This window comes from Cervus canadensis, chromosome 28 (genome assembly GCF_019320065.1).
Source record: "Cervus canadensis isolate Bull #8, Minnesota chromosome 28, ASM1932006v1, whole genome shotgun sequence".
NCBI lineage: Eukaryota > Metazoa > Chordata > Mammalia > Artiodactyla > Cervidae > Cervus > Cervus canadensis.
Genome location: NC_057413.1, coordinates 31,355,617 through 31,376,473, shown reverse-complemented (window position 1 = coordinate 31,376,473; position 20,857 = coordinate 31,355,617). Strand labels below are relative to the sequence as shown.

Below are 20,857 nucleotides of genomic sequence, written 5' to 3'. Positions count from 1 at the left end.
ATTTTTATCAAAATGATAATTTGATCAATAGTGTTTCTAAATTAAGTTCTCAAAGTGTATGTCTCTACAACATATGAAGATTTTCTGTTTTGACACTATTCCTTTTACAAAATATATTTTACTAGGATGATATTTTTTATAATTAACTTTTTAATTATACCTTATTCTTTTCATTAGATGTTTTCTTTGCAGCCCTAAAATAACAAATGATTCTTTTCAGGCTAATATTAAATATTTCAAAATACAAACAATATCTAAACTTTGGCTTTTTACATAAAACCTTTGCACTGGGAAGTAATTTTTTACTAAAAGATTAAACAATGAATAAGAGTGGCATTAATGCACAAAGAAAATATATGAATACTAATAAAGCATTGAATTTAGATCAAAGGAAAAGGAAAAATATAACATTAGTTGTGTTATTTGATAGGAAGCAGTATACCAGGGTTTATGGCAGTTGTCATTTTCAATAAGAACTACCTTTTATGGCAGTGAAACCTATCTTGGAGTTTTCCTTAATTCCTTATAAGAAAGAAACCCATTTTTAAGAAAACCACAATAACCATGATATTAGCCTTCTGAGGACTTCCTATGCAACCGCTATGCATTATGATCAGCACTTGCCATATGTGAACGCACTTTTGATCCTCACAGTGATTCTCGAAGACAGGTAATGCATGAGGTCCTCTACACGGGGAAAGATGGGGTACAGAGAGACTGAGGACCGTGTCCAAGCCCACGGCAGGTCACCAACAGACCCAGAGTTCAAACCCAGGAAGTCTGGCCTCAACACTGCGGCTCCAAAGCATGCTGAGAAAGTCAGATTTAAAGAAGTCTTTCTAAGTAATATCATAGCAAATGAATCTATATTATTATTCCATGCCTACCAATAGCTATAAATAATTAATGATTTCTGAATCTTAGCATATTTCTAAAAAAATCAAACATCTTTCCATGTAGGCAATATTGGAAATCTACTTGCAATAAAGACTTGCTTTTTGTAAAGAAATTCATCAATAGGCATTCATGGAACCATTCTGATCTTTCTTCATGCATCTGACATGCACTTATTGAGCACACAAGATGTGTTAACGACACTCTTAGTATGGGAAGCATGGTTTTAGTAATTTAGAACTTTATTATCCAAAAATAATAATTAATGAAAGATTGTCAATAGCTTTTTCTACTGAATATAAACAAAAATTTCCCCTTTTCCCAGGAATCTATAAACAAAATGAAGTTAATATGATGTGATGTTTCAGAGTACCTTACAAAACCGTAGCTACTCACGATGATACGATCATCCAGAATCACCAAGGAATGATTAAATCCTATTCAGTATAGCCTAAGGGTTTGTATATTCATGATTCTATAATTTTAAAAAATCTATGTATGATAGAATTAATTGAAGCAATCATCTGCATATTCAATTACATAAGAATATTACACTTCAGAACCAATGAACAAGCCCTTACCACAAAACTATATATGAACAGAAGTACTGTGTACAATTAGTTTACTGTTAATAGCTTAAAGATAATGTCATACAATCAATAAGCTTTCTAACACTGGAAATGGAAACAAGATTCAACTCAATAAACACGTCCTCCGCTGGCTCATTTCTAGCAGCATATACACACTAAAAGCTCCCCTCTGAATATAAAATAGGAAACTCCCATGAACTCCCTATTCCCCTTCAGTTACCATCCAGTTCTCCACTGCCTGTCCCAGGAAATAGCGCCTGTGCAGCTGTTTACGTGTATTTGCTACAGTTCAGCTGCCAAGGGGACGAGGCCCTGAGACGACTTCTGGCCAGAGGCCCTCGTCCTCACCTTACCCTTTTGCGGTTAGGTGAAAAGTAACTTGCCTTACCCGAAAATAGGAGAAACACCTGAACTCAAAACCCAATTTTGTCCCTGTTTGTTTGAGTTAATTCATGCATATTAAATCTACCAAAAATGAATTAGGAGATGATTTTTAATGTTATAAATGCTGGCTTCCCTTAAAAATATTTCCTCTCACTATATCTTAAACAGGGAGTCCCTACAGCACATTTGAAAGCTTTTTTTTTTTTTTTAAAAGGACTAATATCTGAAGAACAGACAAACTTTATATTATGATGATCCAAAATCTATTAACACCAATCAGAAAGAGAAACCAATTCCTAAATTAATGCAAATTATATATAATGATAATGTTATACATCAATACATATTACCTGCTTAAATTCAGTTTTGTGTGTACTCAGTCCTGTCTGACTCTTTGCATCCCCTAGGACTGTAGCCTGCACGGATCCTCTGTCCATGGGGACTCTCCAGCCAAGAACATGGAGTGGGTTGCCACAACCTCCTCCAGGAGATCTTTCCAACCCAGGGATTGAACCTAGATCTCCCAACAATACTGGAGTGTGTATCCTAGCCTTTTCACCGGGGGAATTTCCTGACCCAGGAATTGAACTGGGGTCTCCTGCATTGCAGGTGGATTCTTTACCAGCTGAGCTACCTGGGAAGCCCCTACATTCAGTTATATTAAATCCTAACAGCCACCGATGAAAGTGGATAAAGCATTTTTAATAATATTTACGGATTTCCCACCTGGAAATGAAATAAACTATAAAGTTATTATTTGTACCCTAACAACAAAGGTCCAATCTGGAAGGTTCAATACTTTTAATAGGCAGTTGGGCTGATTCTATGATCCACTCTGTTGCTGAATGCTCATCCCTAAGTCCATCCTAAAGGAGGTCAGTCCTGAGTGTTCATTGGAAGGACTGATGTTGAAGCAGAAACTAATACTTCAGCCACCTGTTGCGAAGAGCTGACTCATTTGAAAAGACCCTGATGCTGGGAAAGACTGAAGGCGGGAGAAGAAGGGGCGACAGAGGATGAGATGGTTGGACGGCATCACTGACTCAATGAACAGGAGTTTGGGTAAACTCCGAGAATTGGTGATGGATGGGGAGGCCTGGTATGCTGCAGTCCACAGGGTCACAAAGAGTTGGACATGACTGAGCAACTGAACTGAACTGAACTGAACTGAAGTCAACTATGCTGAGATATCAGACAGAATGAATCTTCAGTCTTGGCATCAGTGACTGGCAATTTCAACAGAAAACCTTGACCACTGGCAATGATTTCTCTCTACACATATCTAGGTCAGGGACCATCATTGTCCTATTGTTCATAAATTCAACTCTTTAATCCTATGATTCGGTATTTGAATCTCACCTTCTTTCCCATGTAAAGAAATTATAAAAATGGAAGAAGTAAACAGTAGTCAGGAGAGTTTATTTGCCTCAATTCCAAAGACAAGCTATAAATTACAGTAGACTCTAACAATATTTTAAGTTTTCTCATTGAAGTGCTATAAAAACTTAAGTGATCACCTGTTGATTCTAAAAGTCTACTTTTGAAAGGTAATTTTCTTTGTTATGAACTTGGTTGCAAACTGTATCATGTTGTTAAAGAATAGAAAATAGTATTAAACCAGAAATTTAAATTTACACTTTCACATACCTGTGAATGGTTATTTTCATCTCCATCAGCTTTTTCTTGTTCTTCCTCTCATGTCATTTCTAAGTCTAGTTCTGCTGACAAATCTGTACGTTTTGTTAAAATTACCTAGAATATTTAGATAAAAGACAGAATATTTAAAACATAGATTTAAAACATTCCATCAAATGACAGCTTATACCAATCTTAATCTTCAGCTGAATATTTACTTCTTTAAGAAATACTTCCAATGATCTAAAACTTCAAGAAACCTTTTGGGAGACACCAGAATTCATCAGGTTACAGGCACACAAACATCTCAAAGATTCATTCATAAATTCATCCAAACATCAGTGAACAAAACAATCAGAAACCAAACAAAATTTCAAAATACTGGACAGACACATAAAGCCACAGTATCTTCTCATCTCTACTTCATAGCAGGACATTTATAACAACATGACAAGCTTCAACTGCAACATTATTCATGGTTTACAAAATTCCTGTTACTTTTTTTTCCTTTTTTGAATTCCTTAAATTGAAATGATTCTTTCCCAACAAATTATTTTTCACCTTTTAAGGCTCAGCCTGCTTTGTAAAGTTCTCCTTGATTATAGCTGTTTATTCCCCAGATAAACAGGTATCTCTTTCCTAAAGTTCCTTAGGACTTTATAGAGTTTTCAAGTGTATCTTCATCACCTGAATGTAAGTTATTTCTTCACATGTCTACCCTCTTGGCTCTTAGACTGCAGAGGACAAGCTCTTAAACATCACCCTGGTATACATAAGTCTTCAGTTCTTTTATTCAATAATTATTTGGGGGGGGTTCCTGCTCAGTACTAGACACTGGAGTTTAAAGAGAAATGTAGACAAAGGGGGTCAGGGATGGCTTTTCGAGAGAGACTGCCTGAGCGCAGACTTTGGCAGTTCACGGGAACAGCGGGCAGGAGAGGGAGCGCACAGAAGGCTGCAGCAAGACGGCGACAGAAGCGCACAGGAGAGGCTGAACATTTGTCCAGAGCGCAGGGACGGGTGAGGGGGCGTCAGCAGCAGCTCAGGATTCCAGAGCAAAGGACAGAAAGGGCGAGAGATGGAGAGTCAGGTGCAAGTCAGACTATGAAAGCATCACACGTCGCTGTAAGATGTCTACATATTAATGCGATTTGAGGAGTGGTTTATGGTCACATGTGCTTTTAAGACAGGTGACTGTAAACACTACAGGGGATGAATCTGACGGGCATACAAATAAATGGAGGCAGAAGAATCTGAAGGCATTAATAAAGAAAAAAAAAGGTGATGCAGGCCTATACTGGGGAATGGTTCCAGAAATATTTAGGATATAAAATGTTCTAGGTCAAGTACAGAATAAATCTATATGAAATCAATACATGTACAAATCCTGGGACCCTAAAGGAGTAGACATTGCTGGTTACTCTATAAAAGATAGCGACTGAGAAGAGACTGAGAATCTGCATGAACTGTCTGAAGTTGCTTCTATTTATTTCGTGGTTTTCCTATGTCACTTCTTCCAGTGTCGAAAGGATTCAGATAGGTGATTTATTTGAATTTGTGCTTCTTGGACCTACTAAGCTCACTGAGAAATAAGAGGAAACAAGTCACTTGTAGAGATGTAAGCACACACACACACACACAAACACTTTGAGTTGATAGCTTGTAGTCACTATTCTAGGAGATAACTGAGAATCTTGTAAACGCAAAGGGAAGTTCTATAGGTGAGGAAAGAAAAGAAAAACCAATAGGAGTGAAAAAAGAAACAGTGTATGATTTCTTTTTTTTTTTTTTCCTTTAAAATTTTGTTTGAGTTTATTGCTGTGTGAAATGATTTATTCCGGGTCTTTGAGGATAAAAAAGATTACATCTTACAAACTAAGACTTTATCTTCTAGTTGGAGAGATAAGACCAGTGCATAAACAAACATAAGAAAAACATTAAATATAGCAATAAACATAGGATTATATTTTACAGTAAATTCAGAAGAAGAAATTATTTCTGAAGATTTAATTCTTTTGAGTAAATCATTCTTGACTAGTCAGGATGCATGTGAAACTCTGCTAGGAACTAGAACATCAAAGATGAATTTGAAACAGTCTTGGCCTCAAGGTGGAGAAGATCTTGTTCTAGCGATAATCTGTGCTTAGTCGCTCAGTCCTGTCTGACTCTGTGACCCCACGGACTGCAGCCCGCCAGGCTCCTCTGTCCATGGGGTTCTCCAGGTTCGCATACTGGACCAGGTTGCCATTTCCTTCTCCAGGGCATCTTCCCCACTGAGGGATCAAACTCACATCTTCTGCACTGGCAGGCAGGTACTTTACCATCTGAGCCACCTACACTGAGATTGTGGAAAAGGTAACTGAAACAGTGTATGATTTCTTACTATAGCCCTGATTGTATGACCGATTGAAGGCATTAAATTAATTGGTATTCATGGACAACATGTATTAGATGTGGTTACTCAATAGACTGGGCATCCCAGTAGAATAAGAATTGCTTTTCTATACACTGCTTTTAAAAGATACAGCACTCCTTAAAACCAACATTCCTTCTGAACTATTAATTCATTACAAATAATAAAACAAGTTGATATATTAGATAGGTACACCTGAGGAGGTACTATGGAGCAATTTCCCATGCCTCCCATTATCACTGGGAAAGCCAAGTCTAAAATATATAATGTCATAGAAAACACAAGAAATATTTTAGCATTTGGCTTCAGAGGTGCTCCTGCAGCCATACTGAATATAATTTATAGCTAATACTTATGAATTCAAAGCTATGCAAAAATATGGCTACGAAGCCACATTTTGAGAAGGCAATCTCTAGATGTCTACCTAGGTCTCCCAACTAGATGCAAAATTCTAAATATAATCCTGCTACCCACTCTCAGGTATGCTACATGATAGACTAAATGAATTTACTTTCTCCTAACTCTCTTTGTCATGGATTCTCTTACTATGGTCAGAGGAAGTATGCAAACACCTTTCTAAGAAATACTGTTTGGCTGCAGGTTTCATAAAAGCAGTCAGCACACAGTAGGTTTTGCCACAACATCTAATTTTGGAAATGTCGGTGCCCAGGTGGCCCAGGGCTGAGTGCTCTGGGCTTCCTCACTGCCTTGTTTGCTTTCTCTGTGTTCTGGCACCTGAGACTTGCACAGCTGATGGAGCATGTGATTCCCTACCAGAAACATCACTCCAATATTCACCTTTTCTTTATCTATTAAGGTTGTCAAGGGAGTGTGTAATTTCCTCGGTTCTGTCTTGTCACAGCAAAAATTTGAAGCAACAGACGTTAAACCTCTCGGTGCGTCACCGCTCTCTGAATGTGTTACAGCTCCATGTTACAGCTCAGTTTTATTTGGAAAATACATCCTGGAGGTGTGAGGGCATGCCGACGCAAAAGACGCAAAGAGAAGAGAGGGTGAGAGAGAGACAGAGAGTCAGAGCGCACACGCATGGGGGAGACACCCCCGGCCCTTTGGTTCCTCTTTTTAGATGTTTTTTTCCTCCCCATGGGCTTCCCCATGTAAATTGGGCTAGCCAGGAGTACTGTTTGTTCTACCTGAGGTCCTCACTCTGGTCCTCGGACCTTGTTTTGTTCTATCTTTGTGGGCTCTACCCTTCCTTGTCTTTCAGCCACCGCCGTTCTGGACTCTTTTTTCCTTTTCTAACTACCTAACAAGGTCATCTGTTCCAATTTTGTGGATGCTGACTGATTTTTGGTCATTGGTTGTGAAATCAACAGACACTGATCATCAACTTGCAAATGCCTGGCTCTTCGACAAGTCTCATTACTGAGGCTCAAACTAGTAGAATCCCAATCTGAAAAATCTGAAAACAAAGTCTCCATTTATTAGAATGTGAGTAAGAATACAACTCTGACTACCTCCTACAAACTCTTATGTCAGAGAATCACTTCCACATCTTCCTCTCCCCTCAAACTCACTACTCCTTCACTGCTTATTGTATCTTACACGGCACTGCCATTCATGAAGAGATGCTAACTAGTGTGTCTCATTTTTTCTACTTTTTACTTTTCTAGTATGACTTACATTGATTCACTCAATCTGTTCCCTATTCTGTATTCCATAAGAACTATATGAATAATTTAATTGCCACAAAATTATTAGATATTAAAAATCTTGCATGTTTCAAAATCAGTGGAGTGTTTATTGAAAATGACAACTCTAGCACTTAGGGAATGAACCCTATTCATCTGTTTTGTTTGAAAACTTAGTTTGGTTTGCTACATCATGCTAATGCTTCAAAGGATTTCTGTGAAACAACTGCCAAAAACTCAGTTATCTTAAATAAAAGAAAAAGAAAGTCAATGCCTTCCATATTCAAATTAATCTACTTCAAATAACACATATCAATACAACATATACCTTTGATGCCTGAGAGTTACTTAGAGTGGCTGGGGTTTCCCCTACTTCTAGCACCACCACCCTTCTCCCCAACCCCCAGTATTCTCTGGAGCAACAACGATTTTATCTCTTTTCAATGTAAATACACTGAAGCCATCTAGAAGGAATTCTCTCAAGTGTCCTCATCAACTCCAAACTCACCTCCCTAAGGACTTACTTTCTTCCTTTCCTCCTTTCACTAGAATCTCTCTTTTCCAAAGGGTAATCTCTGGATCTGTGGTCTTAATTCTTCCCCCTTTACAGTCTTTCTATGGATCATCTCCACCACTTCTTTTTCCCTTTGCTTAACAATGGTATCTTACACCTGTAATTGCTACTTCAACTCCTTGCTTCCCTCTGGCTATAAACACGCTCGGAAAGAAAAACAAAATAATGCTTTTTCTTGATTCTGTTATGTCCTGCACTATCCAATGCTCTTCTTCCAGATGTCTCTAAATACAAGGCTATACCCTTGCTACTCAGAGAGCTTGCTAGAAACACAGAATCTCAGACCTCCTGCTCAGCAAGTGCACTTCCCACAAGGTCCCCAGGCAACTAATTCAAATGTGAGAAACTCTGGTCTACACTCAGTCTGCTTCTACATGACTTCAAATTAATTCTTATAAAATCTTAGCCTCCCTCCAAACTGATACTGCATTAGAAGTTGGAAACTTTCCAGTGGACACTGTATCAGGTTGTAGGTTCCCTGATCTCCCCCATCACGACCCCTGCTCTCTCCTTTCCAGTTCTCTTGTTTTGGCCTACGTGACACCATCCTATAAAGAAGTAACATTTCATATGACATTAATTTGCACACATTTACAGACGAGTACCTATGCCCGTGTTCCTGCACAGAGGCTTACACACAGCTCTGCATGCCCAGGGACCTCAATCCTGAATGCCTTCTAACAGCCAGGAGAACAGTAAGATGGGGAAAACTCTGCTGTTCTTCTCAGACAAGCTCACTTCAAATTAATCGCCCATGTCAAGCATTCTCCCTTTTACTAAAGACCTATCTCATTGCTTCTCACCTTCCCCAGAGACCCTTGCTTCCATCTCCTTCACTTCATTTCCTCCCTGTGCCCTATGCCTCCCTCATCTTTCATCCCCTCTTTCCTCTTATTTCTCAACCTTCCTGAGGTTGTAGAATATCTTGAAACAGATTTTTTTTTTTTCTTTTGGCCATGGATCAGATGGAATCCTAGTTCCCTGACCAGGGATCGAACCTGCACTCCCTGCATTGGAGAGTCTTAACTGCACAGAGTCTTAACCATTGGACCAGACCACCAAGGAAGTCCAGGAACTCATAACTTAGCTCCTTAAATGGCAATCTCAATTTAATCTGTGGCTGACACCTGGTAAGATACACTATTTCCCTCCTCAACTTTTTCGTCACTAGACGTCCAACAGGTGATTTTCTCTGGCTATTAGAATATGTCAGCAGTCACAGTTTAATTCAACATTCTGTCAATGAGTTTTCTATCAAATCCAGTTCTTCTGGATTTGTCCATTTAATATCTTTTTTCCTCTTTGGCCAGCAGCTCCAGATAAAGGATCCACATACTTCTGTGGAAGGCTCCCAGAGATACTCTGTTAAAATTAATACTCAGGTGCTTGAAGATTTCCTAAACCCTTTCTAAGAAAATATCCTACTTTTAAAAACTGCCCATATTTAACCCAGTAAGACAGGTTTTGCCAAGATCCCACAGCTGGTAAGTGTCAGAACCAGGATGCTGACTTCAGGCACAGTGCTGGATCACCAGGCAGCAGCCGCCTGCAACGAAGAGAGCAGGCCCTTCCTATCTCCTTCCATTGGTGCCACCTTCAAACAGGGCAGCCTTACTTTCTGTCTCTTCAAGTACGACTGCCATAAAGGTACTCTGCACATCCAAAATGCTTCGTATTATTAGCATAGAAGTGAAAGTCGCTCAGTTGAGTCTGACTCTTTGCGGCCCCCTGCACTATATAGTCAATGGAACTCTCCAGGCCAGAATACTGGAGTGGGTAGCCTTTCCCTTCTCCAGGGGATCTTCCCATCCCAGGAATGAAACCGGGGTCTCCTGCATTGCAGGCGGATTCTTTACCAACTGAGCCACCAGGGAAGCCCTTGTTAAAATATCACTAAAGCAAACTGCTGTTGTTATAAGCCCACATATTTATCACTACCCCCCATGCTTTTGTGTCTCTTGAAATGTTCCTTGCAGATCAACTAGACAATCCAAATGCAGTAATACTTTCAAGTTTCAAGAACTATCTTTTCAAGGCCGAAGAGGTAAAAAATCAAACAAACAAAAAAACCCCACAATTCAGCCTGTTTCTGACCCTCTCTAGCAGTTTTACACACACACATGCACCAAAGAAACACACATGTGGCTGGAAGGCTGGGACTGACACACACACTACACACTATTGTGAACGAAACATAACTAACGGGGGCCAACTGTACCGCACAGGGGACGCCACATTCTGTGACAGCCCGTATGGAAAAAGCGTTTCTAAAGAGAGCAGATACACATATAGACACATAACTGATTCACTTCGCCGCACAGCCAACACTGAGACAATATTGTAAATCAACTCTACTCCAATAAACACCGAGGGGAGAACAGAAGGAAGAAACAAACACAAACATGTGGCTACAGACTGACCTGGAACAATGCAGCAGTTTTTAGATAAATGTCACTTCAGAAGCCAAAGTGTTGGGTAGGAAAATCAGAATATTGTCATTATTCTCAAATTAAAAACAAAGAGGAGCCCGGCGGCAGCAGGGCCCAGACACTGGCCAAGCCCACCGCTGGCGCCTCGCACCTTTCTCCCGGCTCCCGCCTGGCCCTCGCGGAAGGGCCCCGGGTTCCACGGCCAGCTGCCCGCCCCTCAGGCGAGGACGACCGCCCGCCCTCCCGGCTCACGCCGGCGCCCGTTTCCCAATGACAGGGCCCGGTTTCTGGCTCACACGCCCCCTGCGGTGCGGGCTGGGCTCGCCGCTCCCACGTTCCCAGCTCACGCTCCCGGCTCCCCGCCCCGCCAGGCTCGCCGCTCCCCCGCCGCCCTCGCCCCAGTGCGCCGGCGGCGCTCCCGCTCTCACCCCGAAGCCGGCCCGCGCTCCCCGCCCGCCGCGCAGGCGCCCGCCCGGTTCGCCGCCCACATGACCCCCGACCCCCAGGCGCAGGCCGCTACTCGCCGCTCACGCCCTCTGCGCGCCGCCGACCCTCGTAGAGGCTCGGCTAAGCTCTCCGCCCGGCGCCTGCGCCGAGTTCTGCGAGAAGGCCGTGGAGCCGCCCCGGAGCTGCCCCGCGCGGCCGAGGGAAGGCTGCCTGAGTCGGGGCACCGTGAGGGCGGGGGCGGGCGGGCGCCTCCCCGGGCCGCTACTCTGGGGCTGCACAACCGCGAGCGGGATGGCGGTTGTGCTTGTGGTTCCACTCCGTGGCTGTGGGCAGGTCGGTTTCGGTGGCTCTCGCGCGCGGGGGTCGCCGCCATTTCCTCAGCGCCCCCCGCCGCCCCACTTCCTGGAAGCCGCTGCGCGCGCGGGCTGCGCGGTGGGCGTCTCGCCCCGGTGAGGCGCGGAGAGAGCGGGAGACGGGCGGTTGGAGCTCAGGTGGGAGTTACCCCGGAGAGGTGGGGGCGGGGTAGCCCGGGCGTTAGGGCCGCGCCCTGAGGGCTGCGGTGTGGGTAGCCCCCCGGGGCCGGCCAGGCAAACACCCTCCCCTCCCCGCCGCGGAAGGGCGGGCCGCAAGGGGGCTCTGGGGCGGGAGGTTCGCTCTTCACTCACAAGGCTTTTCAGAGGAGCAATGGGATGTCTCTGTGTTTAGATAGCTGTCGCAGTGCTTATGGCTCATCTGGTAAAGAATCCGCGTGCAATGTGGGACACCTGGATTCAATCCCTGGGTTGGGAAGATCCCCTGGAGAAGGGAAAGGCTACCCACTCCACTATTATGGCATGGACTGCCACAAAGAGTCAGACTGAGCGACTTTCACTTCACTAATTAAGGGGCTTCCCCATATTTAAGGGGCTTCCCTCATAGCTCAGTCGGTAAAGAATCTGCCTGCAAAGCAGGAGACCCAGGTTCGATTCTTGGGTTGGGAAGATCCTCTGGAGAAGGAAATGGCAACCCATTCCAGTATTCCTTCCTGGAGAAAACCATGGACAGAGGAGCCTGGCAGTCTGCAGCCGATGGGATTGCAAGAGTCGGACACGATTTAGGGACTAAACACCACGCCGTCCTTAGGGGAATGGGTCGGATAGAAGAAAGACTGGTTCTGAGTGGGTTATGATAGACAGCAGGAGAGATGGATGTGGTCAACAGCCCGGTCGGGGGTCACTGAACACCTTGTCCTGAGAGGACCGGTCTTGTAGGTATAGGACAGGGGTGGAGTTGAGAGGGATAGCGGGGGAGGGGAAACACCGCGTCTCTGGAGGCTTCTCTCAGGAAGCAGAGTAAACATCTGGCGGTCATCAGGGAGAGCCTTTGGGTAAGGTGAGTTTTGTTTTGAACATTCCAGAGCGCTTAGTCTGACACTTGGGCCATTTAACAGATGGGGAAGCTGAACCACTGGAATTAAGCATCAAGTTAATGGGCATGTCTGAACTTGCAGTTGTTGGAATCGGAGCCCCAGCTTGAATTCTGTTCCAGTCTGTTATTCTTGCAACTTCAGGCAGTTACCTTATCTAAAAGTTAGGAGACCACAGTGGGAGGTTCACTGGAGACGTAGATCGCAGAAGGGTTGTTGTTGTTCAGTCCCTAAGTCATGCCCCAGTCTTTATGACCACATGTACTGAGGCCTGACACCAGGCTTCCCTGTCCTCCCCTGTCTCCCTGAGTTTACTCAAATTCATGTCCATTGGGTCAGTGATGTCATCCAACCATCTCACCCTCTGTAGCCCCGTTCTCCTTCATCATATCCTCAATCTTTCCCAGCATCAGGGTCTTTTCCAATGAGTCAGGTCTTTACATCAGGTGGCCAAAGTATTGGATCTTCAGCATCAGCGTCACTCCTTCCAAGGAATATTCAGGGTTGATTTCCTTTAAGATTGACTGGATTGATTTCCTTGCTGTCCAAGTTACTCTCAAGAGTCTTCTGTAACACTACAGTTCAAAAGCATCAATTCTTTGGTGCTCAGCCTTCTTTATGATCCAATTCTCATATCCATACATTCCTTCTGGAAAAAGCATAGCTTTGACTATAGGGAGGGACTTTTGTCTGCAAAGCCCTCTAGGCTGGTCATAGCTTTTCTTCCAAGGAGCCAGAGTCTTTAAATTTCATGGCTGCAGTCACCATCCGCAATGATTTAGGAGCCCAAGAAAATAAATCCTGCCACTGTTCTCATTTTTGCCCCATCTATTTGCCATGAAGCGATGGGACCAGATACCATGATCTTAGTATTTGAATGCTGAGTTTTAAGCCAGATATTTGAGAAGGGTGGAGGTTTCAAATATGTCCCCACTAGGGTGGGAAGACTAGGTCACACGGGAAGAAAGGAGCCCAAAGGTGCAGACAGTGCCCACAGGTGCTGGCTTTTCAGACTGTTAGTCCGGCTGTCTAGTTCGCTCAGACTTGAAGTGTTGGTTTCCCACTTTGGGAAGCGGCAGGGTGGAGGTGGGGGATTCAGGGATGAACTTAGAAGTGTAAAATCACTGGCTTTTCTGGGTCTTAGAGGGCATCAGTGCACCTTTTCTTGCAGTTGTGGCTGCCTTTGGGGGCTGGCCACTGGGACAGCTGAGTTGGAATTAGACTAAGAATTGGTCTTGATCTGATTGAGCCCTCACACCCTGAACCCACACATGCTGTCAAGAATCATTCCCCCCTGGCAGATGGTAGCTGGTTTAGAGCAGGGACTCTGCCTTGTTCATTCCAGACTCCCTCATGGTTAGGTGCTGTGTTTAGCAAATTGGAATGATGCACTTTGTATCTGCAGAACTGATCATCGTTTGAGTCTTTAGGAAAATTATCTTGAGTTTCCAGGGGCTTACAGCTGGAGGTGGGAGCAGAAAATGATGCAATTCCCAGAGTAAATTTTAAAAATTTAAGTCTTAAAAAAAATAAAAGTTTAAATCTGAAAACTCTGTTGTATCTTTACAAGTTTATTTCATATTATCTTTTGTGTACCTGCTGATCTCCTAATCCTGCAAGAGTTTCAGCTGTCCTTTAAAATGATATTTGTGATAAAAGGAATATTTAAGTGAATTCTAGTAAATCAGACTTTTCCATGATATCTTTTTAACCAGTAGATGAAAGGGTAGGTAAAAGTCATGTTTCCATTTTTCATTAGAAATCATTTCTTACATCCAAGTAGCATTAAATAGTGTAATTTTATAGTTACACCCGTAGAGCTAAAGCATTTTTTTTTTTCGGTAATGCATTTATTTTGGCTCTAACAGTAGATGGTTGCTTATCATTGTTTGGTTTTGAGGTTTCTTTTGTTTGTTTGTTTGTTTTTTGGTTGGCATTGTTATAGCATTATTGGGTTTTATTATGGTAAAAACTTTAATTGAAATATAGTTTATTTACAGTATTTTAGGCATAGGGATTGCCTGTTGAGAAACATTGTGTAGCATTTATGAATTTTATAATTCTACTGCCATCCGGGGCTTGCCCTCTCTACTCTGCTCTGCTTTTTCCCTGACTTCTCTATCATCTGAGACCTGCCACACACAGATCCCTGCCCAGGCAGACCACATTGTTTCCCTTAGAATGTGTCATCCTTGGGTGCAGAGGTCCCCTCACACCTCCCAGACCGAATCTTCTCACCCCAGGGTGACCATCATCTCCCCCAGGACCAAAGACAGAGGTGGGTTTAGGGACACCACGGTGAAGGAAGAGGGACAATGCAGAAAGGCCTCACTTTCCTGAATTTTTTTGCCTGGTGTCCTAAAGCTGTTCCTGTAACCTGAACTCTGCGTGCTGGCTGTGTGTGGGTGTGTGTAGGTGTGGAAATCGAGGAGGATAGTACAGATTAATGGAGAAGGCAATGGCACCCCACTCCAGTACTCTTGCCTGGAAAACCCCATGGACAGAGGAGCCTGGTGGGCTGCAGTCCATGGGGTCGCACAGAGTTGGACACGACTGTAGCGACACAGCAGCAGCAGCAGTAACAGCAGCAGTACAGATTAGTGAGAAGCTGGGATTTTAAGAAGCAAAACTTTTATTCATTAAATATAATTTCATTATTTTCAGCTATATAAAATTGTAGAAAAGGAAGTCCAGATATCCTCAGGAACTAAAGAGAAAATGTGAAGAATGGTTTAGGCTCAGCATCTCACTGTGGCTATATAAACAACGGTGCAAGCATGTACACAAACCGTAGGCTTCTCGTGCCTGCCCCCAGCCTGGTTAAACTCCCTAGTAATGATGCCTGCTGACATACAAGAAATCAATGTACTAACCACAAAGAACTCTCGTCTATTAATGAAAACAGCTAGCCACAACCCTGGGCCTGGCTCCCCATCTGACTGCTGGAGTAAAGGTTTCCCAGAAAGACAGTGTAGCCAGGAGAGGGGTTCAGGGGAACTCGATACCACAGGTACCTGCTAAGACATACAACTTTCCAGTCTCCTTTGGGATAATCAGTTGCTTAACACCCAGTTTCTCCCTTTCTGCAGGGATGCACCAGGGAAACCGGATCCTGGTTAAAAGTTTGTCCCTTGACCCTGGCCAGGGCCTTGAGCCTCATCCAGAAGGTCCCCAGCGACTTCGCTCAGACCCAGGCCCCCCCACTGAAACCCCCAGCCAGCGTCCTTCGCCACTGAAGCGGGCACCTGGCCCAAAACCACAGGGTAAGTGGTTCCAGAGAGGGGACAAAGAAATGGCCCAGGAGAGGGGACAGAGGAGGGGAAAGGTTTGCCAGTGGCTGAGGAGAAGACTTGCTAGAAGGACAGGAAGCACCACGGTCTAGGAGCAGAGGGCTGTGACCTGAGGCTAATGAGCACATACTGGCATCTCACCTCAGGCCAGTTCTGTGCCTGTCTCAGGCAAAGGTGCAGACCGGGGGTTTGTGGAGGGGCTTGTGGCCTGGCTGCAACAACCAACTTCAAACTCAGCCCATTGGGATCTCCCCTCTTTATCCCATCCATCTCTCTAGTCCCCCCGAAGCCCAGCTACCTGCAGATGCCCCGGATGCCCCCACCACCTGAGCCCATCCCACCCCCACCATCACGCCCACTGCCTGCAGACCCCCGAGTAGCCAAGGGCCTGGCCTCCAGGGCAGAGGCCAGCCCCAGTTCTGCAGCAGTATCCTCACTGATTGAGAAATTTGAAAGGTGAGTCCAGCTCCTGGGGGACCCTATGGGGGGAGGGTGGGCCTGGAATAGAAAGGACAGTTGTAAGACAGGCCTCTCAGTCAAGCTCATGCCCTGCCTCCATGTGTGTCTACCACCCACCTCAGAGAGCCTGTGATTGTTGCCTCGGATAGGCCAGCCCCTGGCCCCAGCCCAAGTCCCACAGAGCCAGCCATGTTGCCACAGCCACCCCCACAGCCACCAGTGCCCCAGCTCCCTGAGGGCGAGGCATCCCGCTGCCTGTTCCTGCTGGCTCCTGGGCCCCGGGATGGCGAGAAGGTACCCAATCGGGACAGCGGCATTGACAGCATCAGCTCACCATCCAACAGCGAGGAGACCTGCTTCATCAGTGATGACGGGCCCCCTAGCCACAGCCTCTGCCCTGGGCCCCCTGCCCTGGCCAGTGTCCCTGTTGCCTTGGCCGACCCCCACCGGCCCAGCTCCCAGGAGGTTGATAGTGACCTGGAGGAGGAGGACGACGAGGAGGAGGATGAGAAGGACAGAGAAGTCCCAGCGCCCCTGATGGAGAGACAGGAGTCCGTGGAGGTACTGACCCACGTTCACCGAGAGGCAGGACTGTGTGGAGAAACCAGAAGCCTGGCTTTTACACTTGGTTCTTTCCCCAGCTCAGTATTTCTCAAGACAGGGCATTGTTTCCACTTGGAATGTTTGGCTTCCCTGGTCTCCTGGTACTAAATATCAGTAGCAGACCTGTGCCGTGTCCCTGTATCACTCTTAACTACAAAAATGACCATTCACAGTTCCAAGTTCCCATGAGGAAAATTGCTGTACCCTCATCTGAAAACCACCAGCTGGGCCTCAGTTTTTCCATCTTAAAGATGGGCATTCTGGTTTGGGATCTTTAGAGTCCTGCTCCAGCTGGACATTCCCCAGATTCAGTAGCTATGTGAGGTTGGGCAAGTCTCTGCTGCCCCACCATAACCTTAGTTTCCTTATTTGTAAAATGGAAAGTCTCACATCCAGAGAGACTTCCAGACAGCTGGCCTCTGGAAGGGCACAAGAACTTAGAGCCCCCTAGGAGCCTGAGGCTGTGAGACAAAAGCTCTCAGCAGCAGGAACCCCTTTCAGTGCCCCAGCAGCCTAACACTGCTTCCAAGGTATCCTTGCACTTAATTAGGTCATAGGCAGAATACCTGTGTCACCAGAACCCAGCTCAGATGTGGGGGCCAAGGTCTGGGACTCAGCAAATATGTGCCCAGTAAACAGGCAAGGCCAACAGGCAATGAGTTTTATACATTTTTATTCTTTTGGGTTTTCCTCATGCCTCAGGTACTCAGCAAGCCTTTACTGACAATGAACTGAGTGGGTGAATAAATAACTAAGATTTATAGTCTACTTAATCCATAGTCTGCTATGTTTCACTTACATTAAATCATTTAGTTGACTCAATTACAAATGGACTTAGGTCCTATTATTATCTGTATATGTAGATGAAGAGACTTAAATACAGAACATTTATACAACTTATTCAAGCTAGTAAATGGCAGAGCTACAATTTGAACCTAGCTAGGAAGTCTGACTTTCTAGCCCACACGTTACCCACTACAGTATGCAGAGTGAATAGAGGGAGCAGATGGCCTGGTGAATGAGTGGCTGAATGAGAAGTACACAGTATCAGAATTGAGGGGTGGTCTTTATGACACACAGGGGAGTTGGGGTGAAGCTATGAGGCTTATGGCTTCAGGGATGGGAGGTACGGTTATCTTTAAGTGGCATTAGGTATAGAGTAGCATTTATGGTATTCTGAGAATTCTAGGGGTTTAGGTGAAGGTTAGGGTACAGGATGATAGACCAGCAATTGCCTCTTCTCTCTTCAGTTGACTGTGCAGCAGAAGGTGTTCCACATTGCCAATGAACTCCTGCAAACTGAGAAGGCTTACGTTTCCAGGCTCCATCTCCTGGATCAGGTGAATGGTCCTGCAGGGGCACCAGGGCACCAGGATCCGGTAGGTGGGTGCCAAAGAGGAAGTGAGAGGGCCTGAGCCTACCCCTATCAGTGGGGCCAGAATCTAGAGGTGGTAAGGCTCCTCTTTGACCTTGACCCCCATCCTGTCCCCCTGAAGCCAACTCTGATTCATGACCCCAAGCTTGATCTTTGTATCAACCCTCATTCCTAAGCCCTAACTACAACTCTAATCCAGATCCTGAATTAAACTGACTGTGAACCAGATTCTGACCCTCATTCTAAACCTGGCCCTATTCCTGACCCCCAAATCCACTAGAATCCCAAGGGGTAGGAATTTTTGTCTGTTCACTGCCTGGCACACAGTAGGCACTCAAAAATATTTGTCACATGAATGGATCTAATTCCAACCTTCTCTCTGACCCTGAGTCTAATTTTGACCCTGACCTTGATCCTGACTTATTGTTCCAATGTCTACCTCCAGATCCTAACCTTGACAACCTGAAATCAACCCCACACACAAGCCTCACTCCATTCCCTCACTCCTCAATCTCAAGATCAGTGCTGATCCCAAAGCTCCATAGAGCTGCCCACAAACACTGCCCTCACCTGCAAGCTGCTCCTTTCCCAGCCAAGCCCCAGGCCCCACTGGGCTGAGCACACATACCCTGCCCCACAGGTGTTCTGCGCTCGGCTGCTAGAAGAGGCTCGGAACCGCAGTTCCTTCCCAGCTGACGTCGTCCACGGCATCTTCTCTAACATCTGCTCCATCTATTGCTTCCACCAGCAGTTCCTGCTGCCTGAGCTAGAGAAGCGCATGGAGGAATGGTGAGGGGCCCCAAATCTAGGTTGCCCACCTTCCTATCCACTTGCCTGCTGAGCCCAGGCCCGATGTGTGCACTAGGGTTTGTTCCTACCTGCCCTCTCCCCTCATCGCCTTTCACAAAAAGAATCAGGCCTGAACTCTGCTTTCCAGGCCCTCCCAATCTAGAATGAAACACAGATCAGGACTCAGAAAATTACAACAGAATAGCAAAGCCCTAAAAAGTATAAGGTTAGGAGCCAAATTGGTTGGGGTCAAATTCCAATTCTGCCACTTGCTAAATTTGTGCTGTTAAGCAAGTTTCTTACTTTACTGTGCTTTCATTTCCTCAGCTGTGAAATGAGGGTAATAATAATAGCCTACCTTGTAGGGTTATTTTAAGGACTGAATGAGTTGATACATGTAGAGAGCTTAAAATAGTACCCACTATATAGTTAAGTGCTAAGTTTTGAACTGTGGTGTTGGAGAAGACTCTTGAGAGACCCTTGGACTGCAAGGAGATCCAACCAGTCCATCCTAAAGGAGATCAGTCCTGAGTGTTCATTGGAAGGACTGATGTTGAAGCTGAAACTCCGCTCTGGGCTTAGGTGCTCATGCTCCTCTAGCTGTGGGTCACGGGCTCAGAGGCTGTAGCTCTGGGCTGTAGGTGCTCGTGCTCCTCTAGCTGTAGGTCACAGGCTCAGAGGCTGTAGCTCTAGGCTGTAGGTGCTCGTGTTCCTCTAGCTGTGGGTCACAGGCTCAGAGGCTGTAGCTCTGGGCTTAGGTGCTCATGCTCCTCTAGCTGTGGGTCACGGGCTCAGAGGCTGTAGCTCTGGGCTTAGGTGCTCATGCTCCTCTAGCTGTGGTTCAACCGAGCTACAGTAGGCTGTAGTCCTGGGCCTGTAGGTGCAGGCGGCATCCTCATCAGCTACGTGGGACTTCAGAGGCATCAGAGACTGTAGCGTACAGGCCTAGTAGGATGCTACGTGTACCTCTAGCTGTAGGATCAGACACTAATCGGGACTCAAGGCTGTAAGCTCTGGCTGTAGTGCTGTATGTCTCCACGGAGACTTGTGGGCTTCACCCACGGGCTCAGAAGACGGCCGAAGCTCTAGAGACTTCAGGATGCATCATAGACTCCTTCTAGCTCGATGGGTCAACCGCCTTCCTCAGAGGCATGTATAGCATCAAGACATGTAAGGTGCTCGTGCTCCTCTAGCTGTGGGTCACGGGCTCAGAGGCTGTAGCTACTAGGCTTAGGTCTCATGCTCTGCTAGCTGTGGGTCACAGGCTCAGAGGCTGTCTCTAGGCTGTACGGTGCCGTGCTCTCTACTAGCTGTGGCTCAACGGCTCAAGGCTGTAGCTCTAGGCTGTAGGTGCTCGTGCTCCTCTAGCTGTGGCTCACGGGCTCAGAGGCTGTAGCTCTAGGCTGTAGGTGCTCGTGCTCCTCTAGCTGTGGGTCACGGGCTCAGAGGCTGTAGCTCTGGGCTGTAGGTGCTCGTGCTCCTCTAGCTGTGGGTCACGGGCTCAGAGGCTGTAGCTGTAGGCTGTAGGTGCTCGTGCTCCTCTAGCTGTAGGTCACGGGCTCAGAGGCTGTAGCTCTAGGCTGTAGGTGCTCGTGCTCCTCTAGCTGTGGCTCACGGGCTCAGAGGCTGTAGCTCTGGGCTGTAGGTGCTCATGCTCCTCTAGCTGTGGGTCACAGGCTCAGAGGCTGTAGCTCTGGGCTGTAGGTGCTCATGCTCCTGTAGCTGTGGCTCACGGGCTCAGAGGCTGTAGCTCTGGGCTGTAGGTGCTCGTGCTCCTCTAGCTGTGGGTCACAGGCTCAGAGGCTGTAGCTCTGGGCTGTAGGTGCTCATGCTCCTCTAGCTGTGGCTCATGGGCTCAGAGGCTGTAGCTCTGGGCTGTAGGTGCTCATGCTCCTCTAGCTGTGGCTCACGGGCTCAG

At 45.8% G+C, this 20,857-nt stretch overlaps 2 protein-coding genes across 2 annotated transcripts in view; one reads left to right on the top strand and one right to left on the bottom strand.

Annotated features, from left to right (window-relative positions):
• Positions 1-3,536, bottom strand: part of LOC122429464 (spermatogenesis-associated protein 31A3-like) — a 30,631-nt gene extending 27,095 nt beyond the window's left edge. The window contains exon 1 of the mRNA XM_043449792.1: positions 3,516-3,536. The gene's annotated coding sequence lies outside the window, so the exon portion shown is untranslated. The remainder of the gene's footprint in view (positions 1-3,515) is intronic.
• Positions 3,537-15,491: 11,955 nt separating this feature from the next.
• LOC122430083 (FYVE, RhoGEF and PH domain-containing protein 1) lies at positions 15,492-19,411 on the top strand. Its single transcript, XM_043450871.1, has 5 exons — positions 15,492-15,686; positions 15,992-16,169; positions 16,295-16,733; positions 18,026-18,115; positions 18,791-19,411. Exons 1-5 carry the CDS (start codon positions 15,515-15,517, stop codon positions 18,941-18,943), a joined length of 1,032 nt encoding a protein of 343 aa, XP_043306806.1. The 5' UTR covers positions 15,492-15,514; the 3' UTR covers positions 18,944-19,411.
• The last annotated feature ends 1,446 nt before the right edge of the window (positions 19,412-20,857 follow it).

Excerpts from the sequence above, each read along its gene's own strand:
- LOC122430083 (XM_043450871.1), top strand. The coding sequence starts at position 15,515 with ATGCACCAGGGAAACCGGATCCTGGTTAAAAGTTTGTCCCTTGACCCT. Across the intron at positions 15,687-15,991 it reads ACCTGGCCCAAAACCACAGG|TCCCCCCGAAGCCCAGCTAC; the intron begins GTAAGTGGTTCC and ends CCATCTCTCTAG. Across the intron at positions 16,734-18,025 it reads AGAGACAGGAGTCCGTGGAG|TTGACTGTGCAGCAGAAGGT; the intron begins GTACTGACCCAC and ends TTCTCTCTTCAG.